Below are 25,405 nucleotides of genomic sequence, written 5' to 3'. Positions count from 1 at the left end.
ACGAGGTGCCCTATCTTTGCCGGGCGCGGATCCTCCTTTGGTCTTGGTGGAGACTTATTGAGTTTTACCATGCAGTTGCCGTCAAGATCTGCCCACTAGACGCGTCTCATGCATATCAAAACTCCTGGAGCCTCCCTGGAGAAGGAGATCGGGAGCACAGGACTGAAAGTTCGAGGAGGCGAACAGATCATCTGCAGCCCCCCTCGCATGCACGCCAGACCCTTGGCAGCAGGCGTGCCCGAAATAGACAACTTTTGGCTTTCCTTCATCTGTTACTTGCCTTTCTCTCTTCCTATCGGCTGATATTGCAGGGAAACACAGGGGTACCAGGAAAAGTAAGAAGGATCAAAACGCGGCACAAGCAGGCAGATATCGCCATGATGGACCCTTGCCATGAGGTGGCTCGTTGCGGTGTATCCTCCATCCATACATTTATAAGGTCCCCTCAACCCAGCTCATCGAACTCATCAATTCCCTCAAGCCATCAAATATCCTACGATCCGAAAACGCTCGTTAGCCCTGCTATCGCTACTCTTCCATTTTAGACACCATATCCTTCGCTTCGAACAGCTTCACTCGTCGAACATAGACCATCAATATGCATTTCTTGAACATTGTTGTCTCGATGATGGCATTCGCCGTTACAGCATTGGGTACATGTTCCTTTGATTGTGCATCATCTACCTTGGACTAACATCGGCATTCACAGCCATTACAATCACCCAGCCTAAAAATGGTGACCAGGTGGACTTTAGCAAGCCCTACACCATCAAGTGGACGACTGTGGCGTAAGTGAACACGGGCCCATTGACTGTCACACATACCTAATTCATTCCGAATCAGTTCTGACCCTACGAACTTCGATCTCATACTGGTCAACATGAACAGCCAGCCCACCGTCAGCAAGAAGATCGCCAATGTCAAAACATCGGATAGCAAATACACCGTTGACAAGGTCATCGGTATTCCAGTTGCGTATGTATCTTCAAACAGCCCAGTTGCCTTATCATGACATATATTGTACGATCCTAACGAACGCGCATAGTGAGGGCTACCAGCTCAACGCCGAATCCAACACCACCCAGAACACCGGCATCCTGAGCCAGTCGCAGCAGTTCAATGTGACCAAAGTTGGCAAGGCTGAAACAAGTAAGGAAAATTCTATTTTATCATCATCACTACCGTCACCATCACAACCATCATCATCTTCACCGTCATCATCACCATCACCATGTATCCGCCCACATACCAGCACCATCATCACAAAAACCACTTCCCGCCCCTGCATCAATCACCAGACTACTTCACCATCTAGCACCGCTCCCTCCGCCTCCACAACACCGGGTGAGTACGTACAGGATGTGAAACAGACGGGTCTCTAACCGTGTTCTCTATACCTTACCTACAGCTTCAGCCACCACTAGCGCCACCCAGACAGCTGCGGCGTCTACCTCCTCGTCTGCCGGATCTGCCGCGTACACGGGCACGCTTCCTGGCTCCGCCGCCGTGATCGGTGCCCTCGCAATGGGTGTAATTGCCGAGATTCTGTAAGTGAAAGAAACAGGCACCTCGACGTCGTACAAGCCGGTCAGCGAAGCGATCGATAAACCTGAATCGAACCGACCCGCACGACATGACAGCGACCCTCGTAACCTCGTTTCTCTCGGATGATCGACTCCAAAATTAGAACATGACACGCAGGCCAACCGAGCCAGCTTCATGTTTCAGTGATGAGTGTAGTATTATCTACTACTCCAACTTTACTTTTTCGCTTCTTTGCCCTTCCCCTCACACATTCTCCCTTCCCCGCTTTCCTTCCCCTTCCCCTTCCCCTCGTTCCTTTCTTATTGTCTATCTTTGACGTCCTTCCACGAGTGATGTGATATTGGTACATTATTGGTTTCCCTTGATACATAGTTTTAAATGCGCAGATGGAAATGGATTCATGGCACTGTTACACCTTCTCTCGTTCTCCACAATCATTTAATACAATATTATCACCATGCGTTTTGTGTTTTCAAACTTCCCTTCATTGCCGATGTTAGATATGATACATCACTAGCGCGGCACTCGCGATCATGCACGTCGGCGCTGGCAAACCTAATTCATTAGTACCCTGCAAGGAGGTTCACTCTGGCAAAAGACACTATTAATTAAACTAGTCTATCTACAGTTGTCTGAACACACCTCAGCATTCACAATAAACTCCGACTAGAGACAAGCTCCATGTACCTCAACCATGCACATATTCGATACTCACATTAATATTGAACGCCTCAACCCAAAACTACCTACAATAGTATTTTACTTCGTACTACCGAACCGAACAGGTCATTTTCATACAGTCTGTCCCGGGGACTCCGTTGCATTCAAGTAGTAGGTAACTACTTAGTAGTACAGTCCACCCTGTCCCACTAGTATATACTAGAGAGTACTACTATTCCATACTTAGCAGCACATACAACAGTACATATAATGCACCCAGCCCAATTCAAAATGCAGCTGAGCCCCGCCCAGAGCCCTGCCAAATGTGTGATTAGTTTCCATACAGTATCTTCTACATATATATATTTGGGTAAGTGGCTGCCTGATCTCATAGTGTAATAAGGTCTACTACATAGTGGTTGCATCTCACAACCCAATGGGGATCATATAGCAATGCTATGTGGCTGAATTTTCTTTTTGGTTGCTTCTGTTGGCTACCAGTGAATAACTAACAGGGAGTCTCTTTATATCATGGATGCGGTATTATGTGTCATGTGTGTCTTAGTTTATCTAATGACCAATATAGCGCCGGTGTGACTGTGACATCAATCGAGTAGTACTGCAGCCTACTTGACTGGGACAAGTCGGTTCATTCCGATATTTGCGAAACACTACACAGTACTTACAGTATTACGAGTAAGTAAGTAGTATGTGGCTGGTAACTAGCTAGGTCGATTGGATAGATCTTATGCATTGCAGCGAATACTACGGTGTACTTACTGCTACCGTGCACTTATCCCGTGTTTCGTCCATAACACATGTCCAGGTAATCAAAATAGACCATGATACTACCGGATAAAATTAGAATCATGGGTATATTTCCTAATTCGATAGTTGTTTACATACATATTTACAGAGCAGCTACGAGATTGTGAACTACTTTGATAGTTGGCCGATCCTGGGGTCATAGTAATGTTCACAGTGATCCCATCATCGAGTCAGCACGACCAGACCCGGTGGCACTGGCACTGATCGCAGGCGAATAACTGTAATTGTCGTTGATGCCTTCTCGGGGACGATCCCAGGTGCGAATGTGGCCTGGTTGGTGAGAGAAAAGTTATTAACAACTTTCTAAGGAGAAAAGGAGGAAAATGGGATGTTGGGTAATACCTTCGAGTGAAGATGTCATGATGGAGTCTTCTTGGAAGCCTAGCCAGCAGATAGGGTCTTCACCAACGATTTTGGACTGCGCGAGTAAGTTAGCCTTTCTGAGAATTGCGGAATATACTCAAGGGGGTGATAGCTACCATGATCGGTGGTAAGAGGGCGGTTCGTGCTCTGGGTTCCACCGGATGACGAACGGTCGGATCATAACTATTATAGGTATCTGCGGTCTCCTGAGAATCGGATCGCGTTCGGTTTCCTCCGCTATCAGCTCGGTGACGGTTGAGGTGTTGCGTGTTCGAGACGATCATGCTGGTGCGTTGGCGGGCGTTGGCTTGATGCTATTTCATGGGTTAGAACACTAGGAATCCGTGTCTATTGTTGGTAAACGTACTACTCTCGGTCGGTGCAGCATGCCCACGCTGAAATCCCATAGCAGCAACCGACAATCGTCACCAACGCTACCAAACCTGTAAGTACGGTCGTCGCAGCGCCATGGGTCAAAAGCTACCGCAGAGACCCATGAGTTGTGGCCCTGGCAACGTGCGACAATCTTGCGCTCTGGTAACGACCAGATCGTTACAAGATCGTCTTGGCCTCCGGTTACTATATATTTTCCGTCCGGCGACCAGCAGACGCATATTAACCCTCCGTAGTAACTGCGGAAAATATCCAGAACCCTAGCAAGATGTTAGCCCACGCCTTCCGATACCGGCAAGGTGGCAAGATTGTGGTCGCAGCATACTCTTCCTTCAAGTAATCCATAACTCGTAACGATCCATCCTCTAAGACAACAGCCAAGTGTCTGCGGTCCGGCGAGAAGGCGAATTGCGTGATTTTCTGGTTGGCGAGTTTCCACAGCGCAACCGGATTGGTCTTTTGATTTCTCGAGTTGACCGACTTCAGGATTTGCAGTGGCTGCCGCCCCGACGACGACTTCATCGTTTCAGCCGACGGACTGCCCAGTTCTGGTGTGAAAAGAGCGTCTTCTTTCTCCTTGTCGTATACCACCAGCTGTCCGTTCGCATGAGCAGCCATGAACAGATTCTCTGAGCCGGGGATCCATTTGATATGCGTCACAGGAGAATTGTTGACAACACCGTTCTTGTTGATACGTGCGTACTTCTGAGACATTGGCTCGTACCATATAATGTCTCCAGCCGAGGAACCCATGACAACATCTATGTGTGATGTGCTCTTGGTTAGCTCATTGATATCGTGGCTTATCATGTGCGCTTTGGTAAACAGTATCTTGGTGACGGGCTCTTCCTTCTGCTTAGCACTGAGATCCAGCCACTGAAAGGCACGATTGATGTTTGCAAAGGCAAAAAGGCCATCCGGATTCCGATCGTTCAATCGCTTGGTTGCTGTCTCATGCGTAATGACCCGCGAGACGAATGACGAGCTGCTCTTTATGATATTGTTCTTCGGTTTCCTCCTCTTCAACCCTTCCTTCACAGGTGGTGCCGCGAGAGCTGGATTGCCATCTCCAAATAAAGATGCTGCGCCTGTGCCATCCACGGAGGGTGTGGGGGTCTTGAGCCGGCTACCGATGCTAACCAGCGAGAGCTTGACACCTGATGTCGGAGGCGCCGGAACGGTCGCAAGTGGATTGGGATTCATGACGGGGGCTTCGGAGGGATGTGGAGGAGGGGTGGCTAAGTGTAGGTCATCTCGGAGGAGGTAAGTGCCTATCATAAAGTCCGTCAATCAGCAAATCCAAGCAACCTTGCGGCGACGTGCATGAGCGAGCATGCGCCCATTCAGAAACACACCTTCTCCGGCTTGTAAGGGACAGCCACCCTCAGGATGGCTGATGATATTGTTGGTCTCTACAACTGGCACCGCCATGCCATTCGACGCCCCGGCCGCATAGGCGACGGGGACGGTATAGCGAGGCGGAGGTGGGGGAAGGACGCTGGATCAAGGGGTCAGCCAGGCGAAGAGACGCAAAAGAGTCGTCATAATAAATGTAGATAGGGCTGAAAGGTAGTGGCGCTCTTTGACCTCCAGGGAATTGAAGGCCGACGTATGATGCGCCCACGAGGCGGAGATAAGGGACCAAGGACGCTGATAACCGGGCTTTCAGCTTTGGGTTGGGAGGGCAAGTCTTACAACATGGCTGCGGATACCACAAGAGCACACCGGTCAATCAGCGATAAATTAAAAGGATTTTGGAGGGTGGTGTGACAAGGGCCTAGGAATGCGCGATAGGCTTGTCAGACAATCGTCGTAGCGAATTCCCTTCCCCCCCAAGAGCGGCACCCTTGACGGTGCCACTCAGGGTGGCTTGTAACGTTCCTGGGTTGTAAGAGGACTGGTCCAGATGGAAGGGCTGGAAGCAGGTCGTCGTCGTCGTTCGTGCAAGGGAGAGAGGGCGGGACCGAGGCTCTCGAATGGGCGAACGCTCTGTTGGCTAGTAGGACGAGGGAGATGATCGGGGCGGAGACTCGCGGGAAAGTCACTTGTGAACTCGCAGGAAGCTGGATATCGTTGGGTTATATACCCCGGAGTGGAAGACGGAGAGGAGAGAGAGGCGGGGAGAGTGTCCGGGTAGGAACTTGCGCAATGGCCTTATATCCTGGGGGGGATCAAGCGACGGGGGATTTGAAGCCAGAGAGAAGAGCGAGCGGGCGGCCATTTCCGGGGTTGGTCGAAGTTGGCGCGTGGGGCCGCCAATCTGCCAGGCTTCAGTCAATCCTCTTCTTTCCCCCCCAATGCTAACGGCGCCAAAAACCCACACTAGTCCTCATAGCCCAAAGTCAATCACTCTTGCGTCGTGCCGCCCCGGTTCTATGGGGACTAATCTACTCTCGTGGCCGACATGGCAGGTTGAAATGAGCGAGTGGATCATCAGCCGTAATTAGACCGTTCATTATGCATACTTTATTACTTCTTACTAGTCGGTTAACTGGCGATACTTTTGCCGGCAAACACACTAACAACCCAATATACAGACTCAAGGGTATCTATTTGACTCCACAGGAATACGACAGTGTTCGCCCCGTCACACTCCGCTTCCACTAACTCTCCGCCAAATCATGACGGCCGCCGCTCCAGCGCAAACTACTGCCCCAAGAGCAATTCCCCATGCCATCCATTTGCCTTCCACATCTTCTTCACTCCGCGGGAAGGCCGTACTTGGCTCCATGGCTGCTTCTGCAATGTGGACAAACACCTCCTGGATGGAGCTCCAAGTGGCACTGACATGAAGAGGAGGGCTCGGCATATTCAACATAGCAGTGTATTCGTGGGGCTGATATTCGGCCCGCTGAGTAGTCCGATCCAAGTCTGCCTTGAGTGCAATAAAAACACTGGGAAGCTCCTCCAAGTGAGGATATTTGGCGCGCAGCGCTGGGATGTATGCAAAGGAATCGGGATCTGACGAGTCATACGTGTACACGATGACATCGCACTGGTCCAGCAGTTTTACCTGATTCTCGAGGAGGGCAGGCTCCAGTTCCCCGAGCTCATCGAGGATGAGGTAGCACTGTTTCCCTCCCGGAAGCTCAACTGTGTTCACAGCAGTTCGCGGCTGGATCGTGGGGCGATAAGTAGTACTGAATCCACGGGAGAGAAAAGCGTCAAGGAGTGCAGATTTGCCTGAGCCTGCAGCCCCAAGGACGTGACCAAGAACAACATTGCGGCCCACACGGCCAGGACGCTTGCGTCTCTTTCGTGGTCGCGTAACCTTCAGCGCTGCTGTTGTAGAAGGATTGCTCCGGTCGGACGACTCGAAGCCCAGGTAGGCCAGATACTCCAGTGTTGTCTTAGGCGACGTGTAAGTAGTCATACTCCATTGCGCAAGCCATCCTTGAAGTGTGACATGGCCGGCTTCGTTGCGGACGGTAGAGGATGGGAAGGAACCGTCTGCCCATGAAGCAGGCAATCCCGGGGTGGGCGCAAACAGCGACGCCAACTCCGCATCATTCAGGCCTCCGTCGTTATCCTTGTCCGAGAGTAGGAAGAGGTTCACAAAGAATCGATACCCCTCTGGCGAAAGCTCAGCCGACGCGTAAGGGGGTACGTCAAACCTCGGGTGAAGGAAGTTCTCCTGTAGTGATAGGTTGTCCGTGTATTGGAATGCTCGTAGTATAATCCACACAGTCTCGTGTCGACCCTTTTCCGCATACATCTTGTTCAGCTGCAAGAAACCGCGGCAATCAATGCCTGAGGGTGTCACGGAATGAGGATGCGTCCTCTGAATGGTCTCCTTGATGTGGATCAAATCTTCCTCACTCAATGGCTTCTCAAAGCATCTCATTTGAAAGTCCTTGATCTCTTTATCAGAGAGGTACCCATCCCTATCCTTATCGCAGAGGTAGAATATTCGCTGTAACGCCGCGATGGCTGCCGGCTTCAGGGAGGATTCTTTGGAGTCAAACAGCGGTGCGATCGGATGGGTAACCGCTTTCTGGCAGAGGAAGAAGGCTTCGTTGACATTCCGATGTTCACGGGCACTTGTGCGGATGCAAGAGTCGATTTCCTTGAACTCCGCCATCAATGGTAGCATTTCCTCCTCAATGACCTGGGCCTCAGTATGATCTGCAGCGAGATCGGACTTGTTCGCACATAGTACCACGGGGACATTGACCCCTAGAGAACGAAAATATGGTAACCAGAATAGAGCGACTCTCTCATAGCTGTAATGGTCCGAGTACACGAGTAGGATTACATTAGACTTCCGGATCTCCCTGGCCAGATTATTGCGCTCCTGCGGAAGAGCGGAGGTGTCCACCACCGTCGTTGTCGTGACATTCTCGGGGGTACCGATCGTAGGAGGGATGGTGATTTGAGGTAGGATGGGCTGGATCTTGTTTGTAACGAACACCCCCTTCACAAGGGAGGTGATGAGACTGGACTTGCCAGTGCCCTCATCACCACAGACACAGATTCGCACTGAGGTGCTGTTAGTAAGTAGATGAGTGGGCAGCTCAACGTAAACATATCGAACCTGTAGCCATTGTGGATCTGGAAACTTTCAAGGCGACTGAGGACGCCTTAATCAAATTATTGGGACATGCTTCAGAAAGCTTTTGTGAAGAACAAGGTCAACCCGATTTGAAAGTCCAGGCCAATCGAAACGCGATGTCACTAAGGACTCGGTCGGCTGGGAACTACGATGATCGTCGGAGCCTCGGCGGTGGCTGTGCCGTTCTTGCGGCCTCAGGTTCCAGCCGGTCGGGTTTCTTACTATAAGTGTGGCTGGACTAGTAAATACTGGGGATGAAACAAAGCAGGTATGAAATAGCGGGTGGGATAGAGGAGTGCTTCTGAAATAGTTTCGTGTATACTACTTCAAGCTGATGGAAATGGAGAGTTACCAAGACAAGACTGAGGGAAGAAGCTGGTAGAAGCGGCCCCAGCCACACTCCCCCGTATTCATTGATGCCGCCTGCGGAAAGTCCCCTCTCCGAGTGAGTACAGCCCCCTCGATTCCCACGGTTGCTGACCTTCCCCATGAATCAGATGAGTATATTATTCATCGCACAGGAACATTCTGAGAGAGCGATTAGCACAGCACCGCACAGTATAGGGTCGTTGTGGATAGTGCAGAGTTTGGATAATAGAGCCTTATCGTTTGCAAATCGCAGTTGGTGTCAGCCGTCATCTGGTTCCACTTCCGGTCGCTCCCATAGAGACGAACAGCCTTCGCAGAACATCCTACTATCAACATCCTTCTCTCTCCTTCCACTCCTTCTTCCCTTCCCCATCTTTTCCCCTAACCCTCCCTTCGCCCTCAGTTTCCGTCAAGCATAGCCAGAATGCCTCTCGGAATTCACAATCCGTTACCTTCATCGTTAGGAAGTATGTTCCGCGCCGCTTTCGTTCCAATTTCCCCGCAATTCTCTTGAACAGGTGGTTCGGCCTGCGACTAACATCCAGACAGGCGAATGTAGAAAGGCGGGCAAAATCCTCGCCTCGTTTGTCGATCCACGACAAGCCTTTGGACCCGATAAAGTGATTCCTCCGGAGATTCTGGCAGGAGCCAAGGTAATTAGCAAAATCCATACCTAGCTTGTTGCTCAAAAGTCGCATCGTCACTCACGCTTTCTTCCCTAGGGTCTCGCCGTTCTTACTGTCCTGAAGGCTGGATTTTTGGGCTCAGCTCGATTCGGCTCTGGTGTCGTTGTCGCTCGACTAGCTGACGGAACTTGGTCTGCTCCGTCGGCCATTGCTACTGCTGGAGCTGGATTTGGAGGCCAGATCGGGTTTGAGTTAACCGACTTCGTATTCATCTTAAATGATGCCGCTGCCGTTCGGACATTCTCGCAGGTCGGAACCCTGACGCTAGGTGGAAACGTTTCGATCGCTGCTGGACCGGTCGGACGAAACGCGGAAGCTGCTGGCGCGGCTAGCACAAAGGGTGTGGCGGCAGTGTTCTCATACTCCAAGACCAAGGGTCTCTTTGCCGGTGTCAGTCTGGAGGGAAGCATGCTGGTGGAACGTAAGGATGCGAACGAGAAGATGTACAACAGCCGGGTCTCGGCACGCCAGCTCCTCAGCGGAACTATTCGACCTCCCCCGGGCGCGGATCCTCTCCTGACCGTGTTGAACTCGCGTGCGTTCTATGGCAATTCCCGGAATGGTAGTGACATGTACAACGACATCCCCGTTTATGATGACAGCCATGACGATGTGGTTTGGGAGGGCCGCAGGGGCGAGGCGTATGGCGAAGGAACGCGGCGCGATCGCACTGGGTTCAGTGGCTCAGGTTCAGATGACTTCCGCGACCGACCCCGCCGTGCGAATACATGGGCGGATGATATATACGATCGACCTGCTGGAGGGCTGAGCCGTTCATCGACTACTCGGTACAGCGGTCGCAACGACACTTACGACTCATTTAACCGCAGCCGGAGCAACACTACCCCAATTGATGAGGACTATGTATATTCTGACCGCAAGCCTAGCCGACCCACAGCTCCGAAACCCGTGTTTGGACAGCGGACTGGGGGAGCTCCTGCTCTACGCCAGGACCAGGCCATAGCACTCTATACTTTCGATGCGGACCAGGAAGGTGACCTGGGCTTTAAGAAAGGAGACATCATCACCATCCTCAAGAGGACTGACAAGAAAGAGGACTGGTGGACCGGGCGGATTGGGGGCCGAGTTGGCATTTTCCCAAGGTAAGCAGACCTGGAATTCGCATAAACAGTGCATTCTCGGCTATGGAACTAACCATTACTATTCAGTAACTATGTCGAAACTGCCTAGGAGTCGGCTTGTCCTAGTTGGACTCACGCGGAATGATATTTGACGACGCGAGCACCCTTAACGTCATGTTCCTCCTTCACGAATGTTTTTTATGTTCCTCTTCCGTTCGATATTCAGCTTCCATGTCATCGTTTAAGACTCACCCCCTTTAGTTTTTGTTCCCGAGGATTCTCTTTGCTTTTTCCTTTCGGCTTTCTAGTATAAGCGCCGGAGTTGCCTGTTGGGCCGACCAGCGGATTCGGGGTGGCTTTTGAACGGATAAGTGACAAAACGGGACAGTTGCACCTGTGTATGTGTTCGCTTTGGCGATGGTTCTAGCTTTAGTATATGCTTGTGTGATAGTGTTGGACCACCTTTTGGTTATACATAAGACTTCCCTCATGCTGTTTTGTTTTTTTTTTTGGGACTGCAGGGTTATAACTGTCAAAAATGGAATATTCCCTCTTTGTTGTTGCGCCAAGCATGAATTGGTTGGACATGTTTTAGACGATTGCAGCTGCTTCTTGGCTGATATGCTTCGCCCTTGCGAGGAAGGGAGGACTAACGAGAATAAAGAAACGGGTGGCTGCCGTCAGAAAGGTCCGAGGAGCGTCAAGGAGTCGTCAGCAGTCAAGCTCCCAGCGACGTTCAATTTCCTTGCTCATTGCATTGCAGTAGAAGCGGTCGGTACATTCCTCGGGAGACTCTCCTGCACCAAGTTGCACTCAACCGGGACCCATCCTTCTGGGCCATTGGACCTCGTGGAGCCAGCCCCTCCGCAACATCCTCGAAGTCATCGGATGAGGCCCGCTCGGCCAATAGAGGTCAGGAACACAAGGCACGAGACTCGCGCCGGGTCTCACGCGAGAAGGCAGAGAAGCAGTGCGATTGAAAATTGAGTCCATCGTGCGACAGACTTGTTCTTTCTCTACAGTTTTCTGGAAGAACAGCGGCATGCCACTCTCATGCCAGATAATCTCCCTCATTTCCTAATACGAGGACGAGGCTATGGAAGGAAGACAGATACGTCAGCTGAGATTCTGAGTTGAAGATTACGAAATGACTCAGGCGATCATCTGTAGGTAAGATAGACAGCAGGCGTATGTATGGGGAACCGCACAAGGTTTTGCAGCTGGTGAATGACGGTTTTCCCTGTCGATCTATGTATGGGATGCCGGAACAGACGCATCACCGCCATGGCGGTTCATAACAAGATGAGCAAGACAATTTATGCATTAGACTTTCCCGACATTGCTCAGCCTTCTGGATGATGAATGGTGCTCCGAGTCCAATGCATGAATTCTGCCGTCAAATGATAAGCTCATTGTGTGTTTCATTGTGCCCGTTTCTATTCCCTCCCCCTCTTCTCATCTCGTGATTTGTTGTCGTCATTATTCAGTTGATCTAAACTTCTCCTCTTTCAACCTTCCCTTTGTCCTTCCATTGTAGTACTACTCTAAGCGTTCCGTGGTATCTCACTGCCAGTGCCTGCATTTAGGGGCGGGAGTTCACCCTAACAGTACTCTATAAGAACAGGGATCGACTCCGCATACGTGAGTGAGGGTAGTCTAACCAACAGTGGAGTTGCAATCCCTCCTTGTGCAATCTAAAAAAAAAATAAAAATAAAACTCAGCTCTCGGATAGCCAGTCCACACTACCAGGTAGTTCCTCGACTCATGTTCTCCGAGCCCTAGCGAACTGAATAAGATTTGCTCCAAAGACCGTGCTACCGAGCATTGGAGTCCACCGAAAAAAAGCACGGGGTACTGCTGATCAGCGATCGCCCGAAGGAAAAAATCAAACGAACTGAACAAGGTATTTTACTAGAACCATCGAGTCACATTTCTCGAAGTGAACGGACTGTGGCCTGCCATCGAGATTGATCAGCAGTGGAGCATCGCGCTGACTAAGAGGGCATATTCTGCCCAAGATCGATCCATCCGTGGAGAGAGTGAGAGAGAGAGAAGTGAGCCTATACACTTTTGTTTCTCCTCCTGTTCACTGGCCTCGGATTCCCCGATTTAGCTGTCGATGGATCTTCTGATAGAATACTCTTTCGCCTAGGGTCTTATTCTTTTTCGGATTACTTGTCAGAAACCTACTTTTTTTTATTAATATTATTTTCCCTGTTCTTGTTCTTGCGGTGTTGTTCAAGGCCGACCACCACTTCCAAACTGAAGCGCGGCCAGCCCAGCCCAGCCAGAACCAGCCAACCAAAGCACGGCGGCCTTCCCTCGTCTCGTCCACCTTCTCCAGGTCCTTACTCTTTCCCAGCACCGAACTACTAACTCCCAACTCTCCCATCCCCATCCTCTTTCTCTTACGAAGAACAACTACCGTCCACCTCAGCCTCGTCACTCGCTCTTCCTTTTCAAAACCTATTCTACCTCTTCTCTCGTTTGCATCGTCACCAAAATCGTACCATCGGCCGCCGGATGCCTAGCCGTCATCGCCCGCCTCTCTTTCCTCTCGTCACCCTGGTGGTTGCTCCTCTCCGTCGACGCTTCTTCCCCGCTCCCATGATTCCATGACTACCTTTTCTCTGCGTTGTCTTACGGCCCTGGTGGTACATTGACCTCCTCACCACCAAGCGACTTTCCTAATCCTCAGCCAACCCCGGGGCGTTCTCTTCCTGTCCGGTCCCCCGGTTAATTTGCTCTCATGCAGGTGCGTCGCTTTCTTTATGTCCGCGTTCTACCCAAAAAAATTCCCCCCCCCCGTTGTACCCCTCGCCTACAACAACACTCTGGAAAAAGCTTAAGGTTGCTCTCGGCCTCTGGTCTATCCTTACCGAAAGGTTTACCTGGCAAGAAAGCATCTCTTGTGCGATGCGTTGTGGACCCTCCAGCCCCTGTTTCAATTGTATTATTCAAGGACCGTCTCTAAACATGCCGTCGTGAGTTTCAGGCTTCACCGAGCCCCTCTGAGCCAAGCGGAGGATATGCAACGAAAAGAGGCCATGTACCTCAACTGTCGATCAGTGACCCCAGTCACCATGTCACCGAAGCCATTGGCCATATGTACGATGACGATTACGACAAGCGAGATTCTCGACGCCTCAGTTTCATATCCTCCCCGTTGAGCGAATCCATTACTATAATTCCCACAAAGCTCGCCGGCTGCGAATCTCCTACCTCCCCACATTCTCTCCAGGTTCAAAACCACATCAATGATCATCATAATCGGCAAGCGAACGGGCAGCCATGGCCGCATGGGGCCAAGTCCGCCGAAAGTAGCCCAACGTCTCCCGCGTCCACCACGTCCCCCGTATCGACCGACACAGCCACAACCTCCTTCCCTTTGAACGATGTCGACTATGAATCCGACCCGGCCGCCGTAGCACAAGAGCTGAACAATCTCGCCGCGATCCGGCGGATGTCTATGGATGTTGCTGCTACGGATGACCCTGATCTCCCTAGCTTCTCCGTTCCATCCATAGCGCCCTCTCCCTCCGACGACGAAAACGATGCATCGCGATTGTTTTGGGTTCCAGCCCGTTTACACCCGGAACTTGCCCCGAAGGAGTTCAAGTCTTTCCTTGAAAGTAAAACAGAACAGATCAAGCGGAAATCAGGCGACTTTTCTACCTTGGGCCCGGAGCGTGAAGGATCAATAGGGGGCTTGAGGCGGAAGCGGTCTATGCTATCCAGGCAAATTGACACCTCTCAGGGATATACAGATGGCGCCGAACGACTCGAACGAAAACGTTCACAATCGAAACGTGATTCATTGGGGCCCAACCTGCATGAACTAGAAACAATAGTGAACGATTCGAAACCGCGAGTTCCCAACGCAACGAACATCCTCGATGGAATCCAGAAACTTGGCATTTCCACCGACGAGGATAAACCTATCCTTCCCCCTGCACCTCCAAGCCACAGCCTCAGACGCTCGACAAGGACACAATATAGGAAGGCCGGAAGTCTGAAGAAAGGCGAGAAGGCACCATATTCGAAGCGCGTGGCTAGGACTTCGGATGCAGATGAGAGGGTTACTTCGCCGACTGGGTCAGCTGGAGGTCAAGCAGTCTTGGGGCTGACACGAATGTCTACCGACCCAACACCGAGTTCGACGCGAGCTCAAGCAGCGGCCAAATCGACGCCAGGCGCACCCCAGGCCCCTGTTGCGACAACTAGTACAACAATAGCAAGCTCCAGTGTAGACTCAGCGGTGGAACAATCACAACCAGCCAACGACCGCTCCTATGATGCAGCCTCGTCAGATCCGTCGAATAAGGCCAGCGCACCAGCACAGTCGCGACAATGGCACTCACGGATCAGCTCCAATGGACGGTCAACGGTGGATGTTCCACCGTCCGAACAAAAGATACCTGAAATCATTGAAACGCCTCCTCCCGGGACTCCCACAACGCCTTCAACACCAACCTCACAGTCACATGCGTCCCCGAAAGCACCTGCGGGCCAAGATAGAATGCAGGAACGAAGCTCAAGTAAGCGGTCGGCACATAGTCGCACTCAGAAGGAGACCACACCCACCTTCAATGACTTCGCCAATACCCCACAGCCTCTTCCTGGAAACACCACCCGAACGGACAGCCTGTCCTACATTCCAACTTTCGAAGATCGCAAGACTGATTCGAAGGAGAAGGAGAAGGAAACAAAAGAGTCGAAGAAGTCGAAAGATAAGAAAGATTCGGAGGGTGGCCGCAAATCCAGCTGGCACTGGCTGCTGGGTTCTGAGGATAAAGATAAAGAGAAGAAAAAGGACAAGGACAGTGACTCGAAGAAACTCAAGGCCAAGCTAGTGGACAAAGTTCATGAGACAGCGCACGCTCTGCCATCCTCAAGCGATTCTAGTCAGCGAGGCCGCGAAAGCGTTGCGGTGGATCGACTGGATCCCAAACTGGAAGAGGAGCGTCGCAAGGACAATGCGCGACGGGCCTCTGGGGAGTCGAAGAAAGAGAAGGAGTCTGGGCTGTTCTCCTCCATATTCGGCGGAAGTAGGAAGAAGAGCAGTGGTGACAGTAGCCATCACAGCCATCATCACAAGAAAAGCGCTTCTCGAAACCTATCGCCTGATCCGCCTGTGCGTGAGCTGCGGCCGGATGTTGATTACGCTTGGACCCGCTTCTCAATTCTAGAAGAAAGGGCAATCTACCGGATGGCTCACATCAAGCTTGCGAATCCTCGACGCGCGCTGTACTCTCAGGTCTTGCTCAGCAACTTCATGTACTCTTACTTGGCGAAGGTCCAGCAGATGCATCCGCACATGATGTTGGCTACTTCCGCTGCGCAGAGGCAGCAGCAGAAGCAACAAGAAGAGTATCAACAATACCAAAGATATCAAGAGGTGAGTATTCCGCGAACATGCTTTATTGTCCTTGAAGGATCTAACTGTTCGTCGAAACTGCAGTCTCAGGAGCAACAATATACAGATAGTTCCTACGATGATCCTCAAATGTACGAATATACGGACGATGCACAGGATCATTATGGCACCCATTCGCAAAGTAGCAAAGGTGGCTACGAGAATGGAAATGCATATGGCCCGGGACATTACCAGTATGGTCACTCGACATTTGGCGACGACGTCCAGCTTGACGATGATGACGACGATATGTGGTAATAGGGAATAGACAAGTGATTCCCTCTATTGCTGTTGATTCTATTGCAGCGCACTCTAAATACCCCTTGTGCCAAGTCTGGTCGGTTCTCACACTCTGTACACTGATATTAGCCTTTACTTCTTGTGTCATCCTCGCATTCTTTTCAATCCCCTGGTGGTGGACTCTTCATTTTTCCCTATGCACAGGGCATATAAGGGTATACAGAGGAAGCCATTGAAGCTCCTCTATTCTCGTTTGAACACTTGTTGTGTCAACTTATATAGTGGTCCTTTGAATATTCCACGATGGTAGGGTAGGGCCTGACATAGCTTCTCGTCTTGGGTTTCTTTGTTCGCATAGCGTCTGGGGTTTGTCGTTGTTTTTTTCTGTCCGGCGTCAACGATGCCTTGTTATAGAAGTCTGAACACTCCAAATGGGTCACAGATTTCTGTGACACCAGTATGTCAGTCAATCCTCGTAACCAATGTGTAATTTAATACCTCCATGATGGTCAACTGTACTCTAGAGGAAGATAATCAAACCTCCCCCAAAAAGACCCTGTCAAGCCCCTAAACCACGCAGTATCTATTCTAGCCGTCCCAACTAGCTATACTAAAATAGCCTGGGATCCACTCGGCCCGCGGCCAGCCATCGAGAAAGTCACGTGACATGCATCTATCTCCCCACAGCCTCCACAGCGTCATCCCGACCTGGCTGGACGCGGCCATCACTTCCCTTTGCCAACATCGAAAGGAGTACGAACTCAACACAGCCCGTATCGAAGAAGCGAGCCTTGCCACCGATACAACGAGATATCCCACATAATAATCAACGAGAAACAAATCAGCAGAGTATCGAGTTACGAGAAGCGACACCTGAAGCAAAATGGCCGACGCCTACGAACGTGAACAGTACGCATTATCCACCCACATTACCTTGACTTTTCCTACGCAAAAGGATGGCAGGATATTTGTTGGAATGGAAAAACTAATGTATGGGGATAGACAAAACAATGCGCTCCTAAACTCTCTCTCGTCGAAGGTCTCCGCGCTGAAATCCGTTACCATTGATATTTATGATAATGCGAGGGATCAGGATACGTTGGATCATTCGGTTCGTTGATCCTTCTCTATATTTACATATTTGTTTCTTTGTGGATATCGTGTTTGGGAGAAAATACGTCTGCATAGGTATAAAGGAGCATGAAAGCTAACAATATGTTTTTATCATATGTCTAGAACCAAGTCTTTTCCTCCCTCTCCACGAATCTGAAAGGTAGCGCGAGTCGCTTAACTCGTATGGCGCGGCAGGGTGATACCGTTGCGGTGTTGAAGGTCGCCGGTATCGTGGTGACGGTTGCGGTGGCGATTTGGATTATCCTGGGGTGGATTTTCTGATTCGATTGGATTCGATTTGATACTGGAGTGGTAGGCTGGTGGTGATGATGATACTCTTTTATTGTCTACTGGCTGGCTGGGGGGTAAGTGGTTGGGTAGGAGTGGTTATCTGGAGTATTGACTCGCGGGCGAGTTGATACTCTTATCTACCTGTCTGCTCGCTTACCTGCATACTTATTTTATTTTCTTAATTACTTATAGGTCATATTATTATATGTTATTATATGGGGAATGGGAGGCGGGTGGTTTGCGTTGCAATGTGCATAGCTTGTGTTTTGTTTCTTGTGATTGAATAGGGTGGGCAGATGAATAGAACGAATTCATATAGATTTGGGTAGCTTTCACATGATTTATTTGGAGAGAACAGTTTTAAGCTCTATTCACATCAGTTAAAGCTTGAATATTTCGGTGAAGCTAGAGATTCATAAGAATACTTAATATCTCTTGTAGTTCCCTTCTGGCTTCACTGAGTAATAGTTGGATATAAAAAGACTGGTTCCTGGCTTCTTCTTCCTTCTTTCTCTTCTTAATTTCTTCCATTACTTAAGATACTGGACAAGAAGCTTTGAAGATAGATCCATACTATAGTACTTTATAGTATGTTCTATGTTAATCTAGGCTGGATACACCCAACGAATCTTTATATCTTCAAAGAAGCAGCTTAGAAGCTATGATTCATATCATAGTACTGCTTTATATACTCTACAATAGTCTATGTTGGATACGAAGAACCAACAACCAATGTGCCAAATCAGCGAGTATCATGAACATATCAATTACTCTAACCGTCCTGAAGCCCACAGCCAGAATCCTATTATACAGAGACAGCTTATATAACCAAGACAATCAAACTGGTGACCATATTCCAGCAGACAATGGCCGACAAATGTCAACCAACAGGGATTTGAGGGTATAAAGTGTCTCTATAATTCTATACTCCATGTCTCAGACTCAAGAACCTGCCGCTCTTTGTTGATATGATGTAGATGACTGGATGCTATAGCCTGGTGTTGCCCGACATTTTCCAAAGTTTCCGACTGAACGGCCGACAATTAGGCACGAATAGTGCATAACACAGATTGATTTATTATCGGAAGAGAGTTGGTCCTCCTTCCTTCAATGTCAGACTGTATTCGATAGACAGTGGTTAGGGCTATTATGCAATCGTTGATTTGATATGTTAATGTGGCTACAAATGCACAGAGATGTTGACTGGATTGAACTCAATACTCGCGATGAAGCCACGCCCATTGCTTGTCTTCAATCAGGACAACAGCAGTCATAACCAGGCTGTGCTGTACTTGAAAATACTTCTGATGAAGATAATGAGGCAGTCTTGGGACGCTGCCTAAGATGCAGAGACACAAGCATCTCTGGGCTCTAACTCATGAGTCCCGTCCTCTACCATCCATGGATATTCTAGCAATGCAAAGAATTCTGGTCAGACTGCAAGCGCTGAGTGGTGCTGCTGGTGTCGACGAGTGGATTCTATATGACGATCCCGGGACACGAATGACATGGCCTAGGCTTTCATTCATTTAGAAGCTCCATTTCTGAATATTACAGCTAATTTTCCCCCTTCAGATCCTGCACATTCCGAATATACAGGTATATCATAAATGATTGATTCTCTACTGCTCAACCACATCAAAAACAGGGATGGTATTTTGCAGCTTTCAGACAGCGGGCTGGAGCTCGTAGGTGGTTTGGCTCCTATATTCATTTCTCTCTGACGAACGCATCTTCTCTCTTTGATTACCTACAGAATGCGCGAGTTAACGTCGCACTCGTGAAAGCATAGCTAACCACCATCACAATATAAACCAATACCGTCTTCTGCTTGATATCCCGGCGAAACAGCGGATAGTATTGTGGTGTATCAGCTGTATACGCATTTCCATTAAGAAAGTATCAGAGGAACACTTCTCCAACCGGATGTCAACATCAAGAAGGAGGAGGAGGTACTCCAGAGAAAGAAAGATAAAGTCACGGCCTTAGAGGCCTTCATTCCAGCTGATGAGGCAGATGACAAGCTGAAGGTAGAAGAATAGGGATTTTTCTTCGCCTTTCTTCTTTTATTTTCCTTTGTTTTTTCAACTTTAAAAAAATCAATGGCAAATTTTATCGCCCTATATATCCAGCATAGCAAGGATTATACTGTCTTCAATCCGTCGTCTTTCCCCATAGTCCAATGTCACTTTGATTTCTGATATTTGCGAGATTGACGGAGTTGCCTAAGTTATTCCAGCGCAGATCGCCGGGCTTTTTCAGGAAAAGGGAATTCAAGGCATTAACCGCATTGTTCGGAGAATATGGTCACTCCAGGCTATTCGGTTATTGCAGGTCTGGAGCAATGGAATCTCACACACCACAGAATGTTACACATCTACGGCGAGTAGAATAGTAGGAGGTTCTGATATAGGTAAAAATATCATATGGTTCTCTATAGGGTCTATATCCTAAGTTGTGTCCGCTTTGGGGGTTCGCGATGTAATGGAATTGGAACACTTGTATGTGGTGAGCGATTTATGAATTACTGGGGTTTCAATACCAATCCAGCTCTATAGTCAATACCTTTTGGAATAGTATTATTTCTGATTTGTATATATTTTTGTCGTTTGGTAAGAATAGGGTTTCTTATACATTTTTGATATTTTGAAGATGCTGATGGTCGATGTGATACAGCACGTATACCATAATCATCTGGTTCTCAATGATACCACACGATGATAAGCTCCCTGTCTCCGTAGGATATGATTCGTCTGAAGCAAAAGCCGGAACTACAGTAGATAGACCTAGGCAGTAAGAAATTCGAGACATGGATAAGCTTTCGTGATAGGGATGAACGCCACCGATGTCGCGTCACGTCCACAGCCTGGTTTCACGAATAGATAACGGTTCCACAGCATGGTCTCTTGCTTCTAGACCTTTACAGGGCTGTTCGGTCACGAACTTTCATGACGACATAATCGGGTTGCTATTCTGTCCAGATGTCAAATCTCGGTCTGCGCTATATACTGACCATTAGCAGTATTTGCTCACCAGCTGGACGATGGTACCTGCAGGGGTGTGTTGCTTTCTGGGCCTAGAAGGTTGTATTTTCCCTCGGTAAGATGTCTTAGCCATGGAACGGACGAGACCCTTCAATATTTCGGATAATGGGTTACGTTCTCGTTTACCTTTCGATCGCAATAACAGGGCTCCCATCATGATAGGGTAACGGTCTGATCCCGATCGTTAAATCAGCCGATCAGTTTTGATAGAACGGGCCTATAGGATGTTAGCTGGCAGAGTACCCGAACGTTTATCTGTGAGCGATGTTGTCATGTGTAAGGAGTGAATATGTGTGTTCCGGTAGCAGCACGTCATGCATTCAGCGTGTGAGAGCAGTGCCCTAGGTGCTACAGTACATGGACTTATCGTTCCTATAGAGTATAGCTCAGCCAAGAGCTAGTAGAGATACCGTCATATCCGAAGGGTCAGATACGAGTTATGAGGCGCTGGGCAGATCAAAAACATTTGTTCAGGAAGTCGCCGGATGAAGTGCAGACTCTCGTTTCTCAGATCAAGAGAACCGCGATTACATGGGAATCTCATCGTTTAGTGTCTATGGATGAGTGCATATCAGGTAAGAATTCGGCAGAGGACGTGAGAGTCATGCCGAATTAACGTGGCAACGAGCTCAGGCCATAGCGACAGCAAGGGGCAGTGCTGACGATCAGGTTGATACGTCACGGACACAAAGTGCCACAGACCGAGTAGATCGATTAGACCTCAGCCCATAGTCGTGAAAGTGTTTGCTGGGATGTTGTTGACCTCGGCCTTCAAAGATGGTTGATACTGTGTAACCATCCTTCTTTTCTTTGTTCACCCTTTCAATGCACCAGTAACCACTGAGTTGGTATCATTTGTTAGGTTGGACAGACAAAGTACGAAAGATAACTAGTCAAGTAGCAAAGAGATTATCTAAGTGGCAGTGAAGGTCGAGACCGTCATGCCAAAGTGTTTAGAATGTAGATCCCGGGCAGACAGCCGGCCAATTGCAAAAGCATCTGCCGATGCATGGGGTGGCTGCCACGGAGAGGGACGAGCTATTTTCCAGAGGGGAGAAATGCAAGTCCCTTAGTGCCAGGTATGACCCGATCAAATTGCCGTAGGGCCAGGAATGACTAGCTAACTAGTAGTCTAGTCAGTGGTGGCAGATAAGATGATGATTGCTCGTATCGAACCATATCGGACAAGGAAGAAAGCAAAGAGAGAGGGAGAGGGTGGGCAAACTAAGACAGTTAGCGCTACTGCTCCTGCTGTTCCTGCGATTCCTGCGATCGCATAACTCGGGTAAATAGGGAAATTTACTACACGAATGGGACTCGGTTCGGGCCACGTGCCGCTCAGGACCGCCGCCCGTTGGGTCGCAACTTACAACACTGGAGGGAAATTCTCCGTCCACCAGAAACAGAAGGCACGATCATCAGTGAATTGGCGCGAAAACTATTATCCCTCATCCAGCATCCGGTGTACCCTCCTTCGTCTTTTACCGACCTCCGATGCTCTAAACCCCTTGGGCCTCTACTTTGCATCGTCTAGTATCTGCACCGTCAAGCTTTTGCTGCATTGGGATCTCATGTCCGTCCAGGCATTCATCCATCAGTGGGACCAGCGGCAACTTCCGCCTCGGAGATATTCACGATGAGTTGCTTTATTTCTGCTTTGCGCTCAATTCTCTCCTGATTTTCTCGTTCATCCTCATTTCAATTACCCCTCTTCTGCCTGCGTTTGCAGATGCTAGAAAGGACACCCGACGTACTCCGTAGCAGCGCTGAGAAACAGTGGACGAGGAGCGGGAAATAAATTCCCACTGGCCGTGGACTGACAACGCAGTGAGTCCGTGCCCGTCCCTGGTTCAGCCCATGGATGTCATCCATTGGTTCATTGGTCGAAACCAACGGTCGGGAATCAGGGCCCTTGACTGGCTTGTGGCTGTTATCCGACCGGCCAATGACCACGTAAGGCCTCAGGATCTGGAAGAACATTGAGGCATTTCCGCGCTACGCTGTACCAATTGTTTCCTCAGAATGTCCTGATACTGTTTACGAATCTGTCTCACTAACTTGCCACGACAATCAACGCCCCCAAGGTAGTCGTTGATTGTCTTGTCACCTGTGATTCGCCAACCTTGTGCTAAATAACGGGGCAGCGGTTCGTATGACGGAGCTAAACGCCTTAGACCAGAGTACTTTCGGCAAGCCGAAGGGAAATTTCAAGACCTACGGACCACGGCATTCCGTACCTAATCTTAGCTTCCGTATCAGCCTAGAGATGGTGAAACATGGCTGGCTGCACGTTGGCGGCCGCTTGCAGCATCAATCTTGGAAATCTATCACTCTGATGCCGTTATCAAACACCATTGGTCTTGTTTTCGGGGTCTGCGTGCTCCCACTAATGAGCCTGTGATCGAGCTGCGTCACCGTTGGAGAAGCTTTGGTGCGATTAGCCATCACCAGAGTTATTCGATGGATCCAGCCAGCAGGGATCATCATGGAGGCTGCCCACAAAAGGCTGGGTGGTGGGAAGGGGGTTAGAACAGTCCAGCACAACCTGCAATGGCGGGCTTCGACGCCGTACTTTGAATTTTTGACAGTCGAGCCCCAAATCTGAGAGTGGGCCCAGCTCCCTATCTTGGCCCACATTATTGACTTTGCTGGCCTGGATGATGTGATCACAGGTTAGTTCTGCACATCATATCCATCTGAAAATTTGTTCTGGAACCCTGACTCACCGACTCTATCCCACTCGGATGTCCACTTCAACCCTGAAGTGTCGATACGGTTGAGTCGTCCGTCAGTTGCTCATGGGGAGTGACAACGATACAGTGGGTCACCCATTCTTTTTGGCTATCCATGATCGCCCTCGCGATAGGACGCGTGCACCTAGGTCTCGAGCGCTCTTCGTGAAATCATGGTTTGCGTCAAGAGACCTTAGCGGTGTGCCTAGGCTACTGGGGGAGTTGCGGCCCGAAAGTTCCCTTCCCTTTGGAGGGCGTCACCATTACGGCAAGAAAACTTGGTAAATTCTCCGCTACGACCGCCGTGATTAGCTACGGGTAACAATGTCCTTGTCAATCCACCCAGAGTATTCCTTTTCCCCCCGACATCGACGTTTGCGGTTGGCAGGACTCGTAATCGTGGTGATGCCGCTAAGAGCCGGGTCGCGGTAGTGGCGAGTATCGGAGTTATGCGACTCTCTCCGATCACATGTTGGGTGTCCCCCCGGAAGTACCCGACGGCGGTGTGTGTCCCGAAGGATAAGCGGGTGGCTTATGAACAAAGTAATCTTAGTGTGAAGGGTCACTGAGAACTTAAGGTCAGGTACCAATGGAGATCTTATTGCTGCTAGTATTGCTAATTCTAGAAGCCCTATAGACGCGGTTTCACATGGTATCATCCAGCTCGCTTGGAAGTTCTCTCGTGTCAGCCAGCAAACCCTCGTTGTCAACCCCGGTCGGTGCATCCTTACTCCTACTACATGTGGCTATTATCGTCGGCTCGCCGACGGCTATGTCCGAGAGCCATGCGTGTTCTGCAGTTGATGCTATGCACCGCAGCACTCCGCATGGGGTACGTACATCAGTTTTGCGCTCTTCAGGTCTGAGGACGACAAAGCTTTGTAGATCATCGTCAGCGGTAGCTACACCGAACAGGGAGTAAAATCAGTCATGGGTAGGGGCCTTGTTTTCTGCAGAGAGCAGCGCTGCAGAGCACCTTCTACAAGTAGGAAGGTTTCCGCAAAGAGATATGAAGCGTCGTCGCTTTGCGTGTCTCGCGTCCACGTCAGGTTAATGAATGTAACGCTAAGATTCGGATCCAATATGGGGCCCTATGATTTGGCAGGTTCCCTCTGCATGGATTATTACGCGATTGCGATTTCCATATCAAGGGTTTCATATCTCTCCCACCCCCTGTCCTAGATGACCGAAGGAGTTTGTATATCCCATTGGTGGTATCGCCCGGTAGCGCGGGCTAACCTGACTGTCCAGGATAGCCGTGGTGGAGTTGCGGTCGGAAGCCAATGGTCCTGCCGGAGGAGATTAGAATGGATGCGTCTCTCCACTTTCAGGCATTGGCTTGCGAAGCTCGACTTAAATCTTGGGCTGGAGCTGGCGTTGAAGATGCATGCACTATGTAGGATTCTAGACTACTATAGGTACCGTGCCATGTTGCGTTATTGCCAGGAAAGGCTTGTACGCAAGAGGGGCGCACTGCTTCTTTTTGCGATCTTCTACGCCTCTTACCGTGTTTCTTATCAGTGTCGGGCCGCAAATGGCTTGATACTGGAAATGTCATGCCACCCACCGTAGGGCAAATTTCTGCAGAAAGTACGGAGTGGTGGTGTGTGTCCACAATGGAAGGGAGGGATGGGGTTGGAATGTTGGGGGGGAGCCATGTTACAACAACATATGACACCCCAAACAGAGCAGAGGGAGAGTGTGAGGGAGAGGGTGCAGGGTTCAGAGTAGCATGATAAGCAGATCATCTGGTGGGGCACCCAAGAGTGACGAATACTAGGGTGAATTGGTCACGATCTCTTGCATAACTCCTGCAGCTGGAATTGCAAGCTGTTGTGCGACAACCCTGCAGGATGGACGCGCAGTCTTGAAAGGCATCAGGGGAGGAGGGGGAGGGGTAATGGGACGTCTGAGCCCTCTCGGGACCATTCATCACGGTTGTTGTTGCTCAATCCTAGTCTCTTCTGGGCACAGCTGAAGAAGGGCTGAAGGAAGGGATGATATCCTAGGATGTGCGCACAGGTTTTAGCAGGACCGGCTGTTCCTGCGGAATCTCTAACCCGATTTGCCCCCCAAAAGAAGACTAGATC

The 25,405-nt window shown here is 49.8% G+C and overlaps 7 protein-coding genes across 7 annotated transcripts; 5 read left to right on the top strand and 2 right to left on the bottom strand.

Moving 5' to 3' along the window:
* Positions 1–598: 598 nt before the first annotated feature.
* BO88DRAFT_416711 (GPI anchored serine-threonine rich family protein) lies at positions 599–1,551 on the top strand (the record flags this gene model as incomplete). Its single annotated transcript, XM_025708267.1, has 5 exons — positions 599–653; positions 710–788; positions 844–975; positions 1,046–1,344; positions 1,409–1,551. The coding sequence occupies 5 exons, from the start codon at positions 599–601 to the stop codon at positions 1,549–1,551; spliced, it is 708 nt and encodes a 235-aa protein (XP_025561562.1).
* Positions 1,552–3,073: 1,522 nt separating this feature from the next.
* On the bottom strand, positions 3,074–5,966 carry BO88DRAFT_406113 (WD40 repeat domain-containing protein). The gene is made up of 7 exons (XM_025707072.1): positions 5,485–5,966; positions 5,145–5,287; positions 4,115–5,060; positions 3,764–4,049; positions 3,513–3,710; positions 3,376–3,451; positions 3,074–3,303 (listed from the first exon to the last, which is right to left on the bottom strand). Exons 1-7 carry the CDS (start codon positions 5,487–5,489, stop codon positions 3,182–3,184), a joined length of 1,776 nt encoding a protein of 591 aa, XP_025561561.1. The 5' UTR covers positions 5,490–5,966; the 3' UTR covers positions 3,074–3,181.
* Positions 5,967–6,235: 269 nt separating this feature from the next.
* On the bottom strand, positions 6,236–8,649 carry gem1 (ERMES complex Ca(2+)-binding regulatory GTPase GEM1). Its single transcript, XM_025707071.1, has 2 exons — positions 8,324–8,649; positions 6,236–8,268 (listed from the first exon to the last, which is right to left on the bottom strand). The coding sequence occupies exons 1-2, from the start codon at positions 8,331–8,333 to the stop codon at positions 6,377–6,379; spliced, it is 1,902 nt and encodes a 633-aa protein (XP_025561560.1). The 5' UTR covers positions 8,334–8,649; the 3' UTR covers positions 6,236–6,376.
* A 334-nt stretch (positions 8,650–8,983) lies between these two features.
* Positions 8,984–10,741, top strand: BO88DRAFT_77596 (SYLF and SH3 domain-containing protein). The gene is made up of 4 exons (XM_025713123.1): positions 8,984–9,177; positions 9,260–9,363; positions 9,433–10,499; positions 10,566–10,741. The coding sequence occupies exons 1-4, from the start codon at positions 9,135–9,137 to the stop codon at positions 10,585–10,587; spliced, it is 1,236 nt and encodes a 411-aa protein (XP_025561559.1). The 5' UTR covers positions 8,984–9,134; the 3' UTR covers positions 10,588–10,741.
* A 2,844-nt stretch (positions 10,742–13,585) lies between these two features.
* Positions 13,586–16,153, top strand: BO88DRAFT_416707 (putative telomere silencing protein Zds1; the record flags this gene model as incomplete). Its single annotated transcript, XM_025708266.1, has 1 exon — positions 13,586–16,153. The coding sequence occupies one exon, from the start codon at positions 13,586–13,588 to the stop codon at positions 16,151–16,153; it is 2,568 nt and encodes an 855-aa protein (XP_025561558.1).
* A 701-nt stretch (positions 16,154–16,854) lies between these two features.
* Positions 16,855–17,793, top strand: BO88DRAFT_406108 (SNARE domain- containing protein). Its single transcript, XM_025707070.1, has 3 exons — positions 16,855–17,044; positions 17,138–17,246; positions 17,372–17,793. The coding sequence occupies exons 1-3, from the start codon at positions 17,019–17,021 to the stop codon at positions 17,528–17,530; spliced, it is 294 nt and encodes a 97-aa protein (XP_025561557.1). The 5' UTR covers positions 16,855–17,018; the 3' UTR covers positions 17,531–17,793.
* A 6,051-nt stretch (positions 17,794–23,844) lies between these two features.
* Positions 23,845–24,700, top strand: BO88DRAFT_406106 (uncharacterized protein). The gene is made up of 2 exons (XM_025707069.1): positions 23,845–23,893; positions 23,945–24,700. The coding sequence occupies exon 2, from the start codon at positions 23,965–23,967 to the stop codon at positions 24,235–24,237; it is 273 nt and encodes a 90-aa protein (XP_025561556.1). The 5' UTR covers positions 23,845–23,893; positions 23,945–23,964; the 3' UTR covers positions 24,238–24,700.
* Positions 24,701–25,405: the final 705 nt, after the last annotated feature.

The sequence above is a fragment of the Aspergillus vadensis genome (genome assembly GCF_003184925.1).
Source record: "Aspergillus vadensis CBS 113365 unplaced genomic scaffold BO88scaffold_16, whole genome shotgun sequence".
Taxonomy (NCBI): Eukaryota; Fungi; Ascomycota; class Eurotiomycetes; order Eurotiales; family Aspergillaceae; genus Aspergillus; species Aspergillus vadensis.
This window is presented reverse-complemented; position numbering and strand designations above follow the sequence as displayed.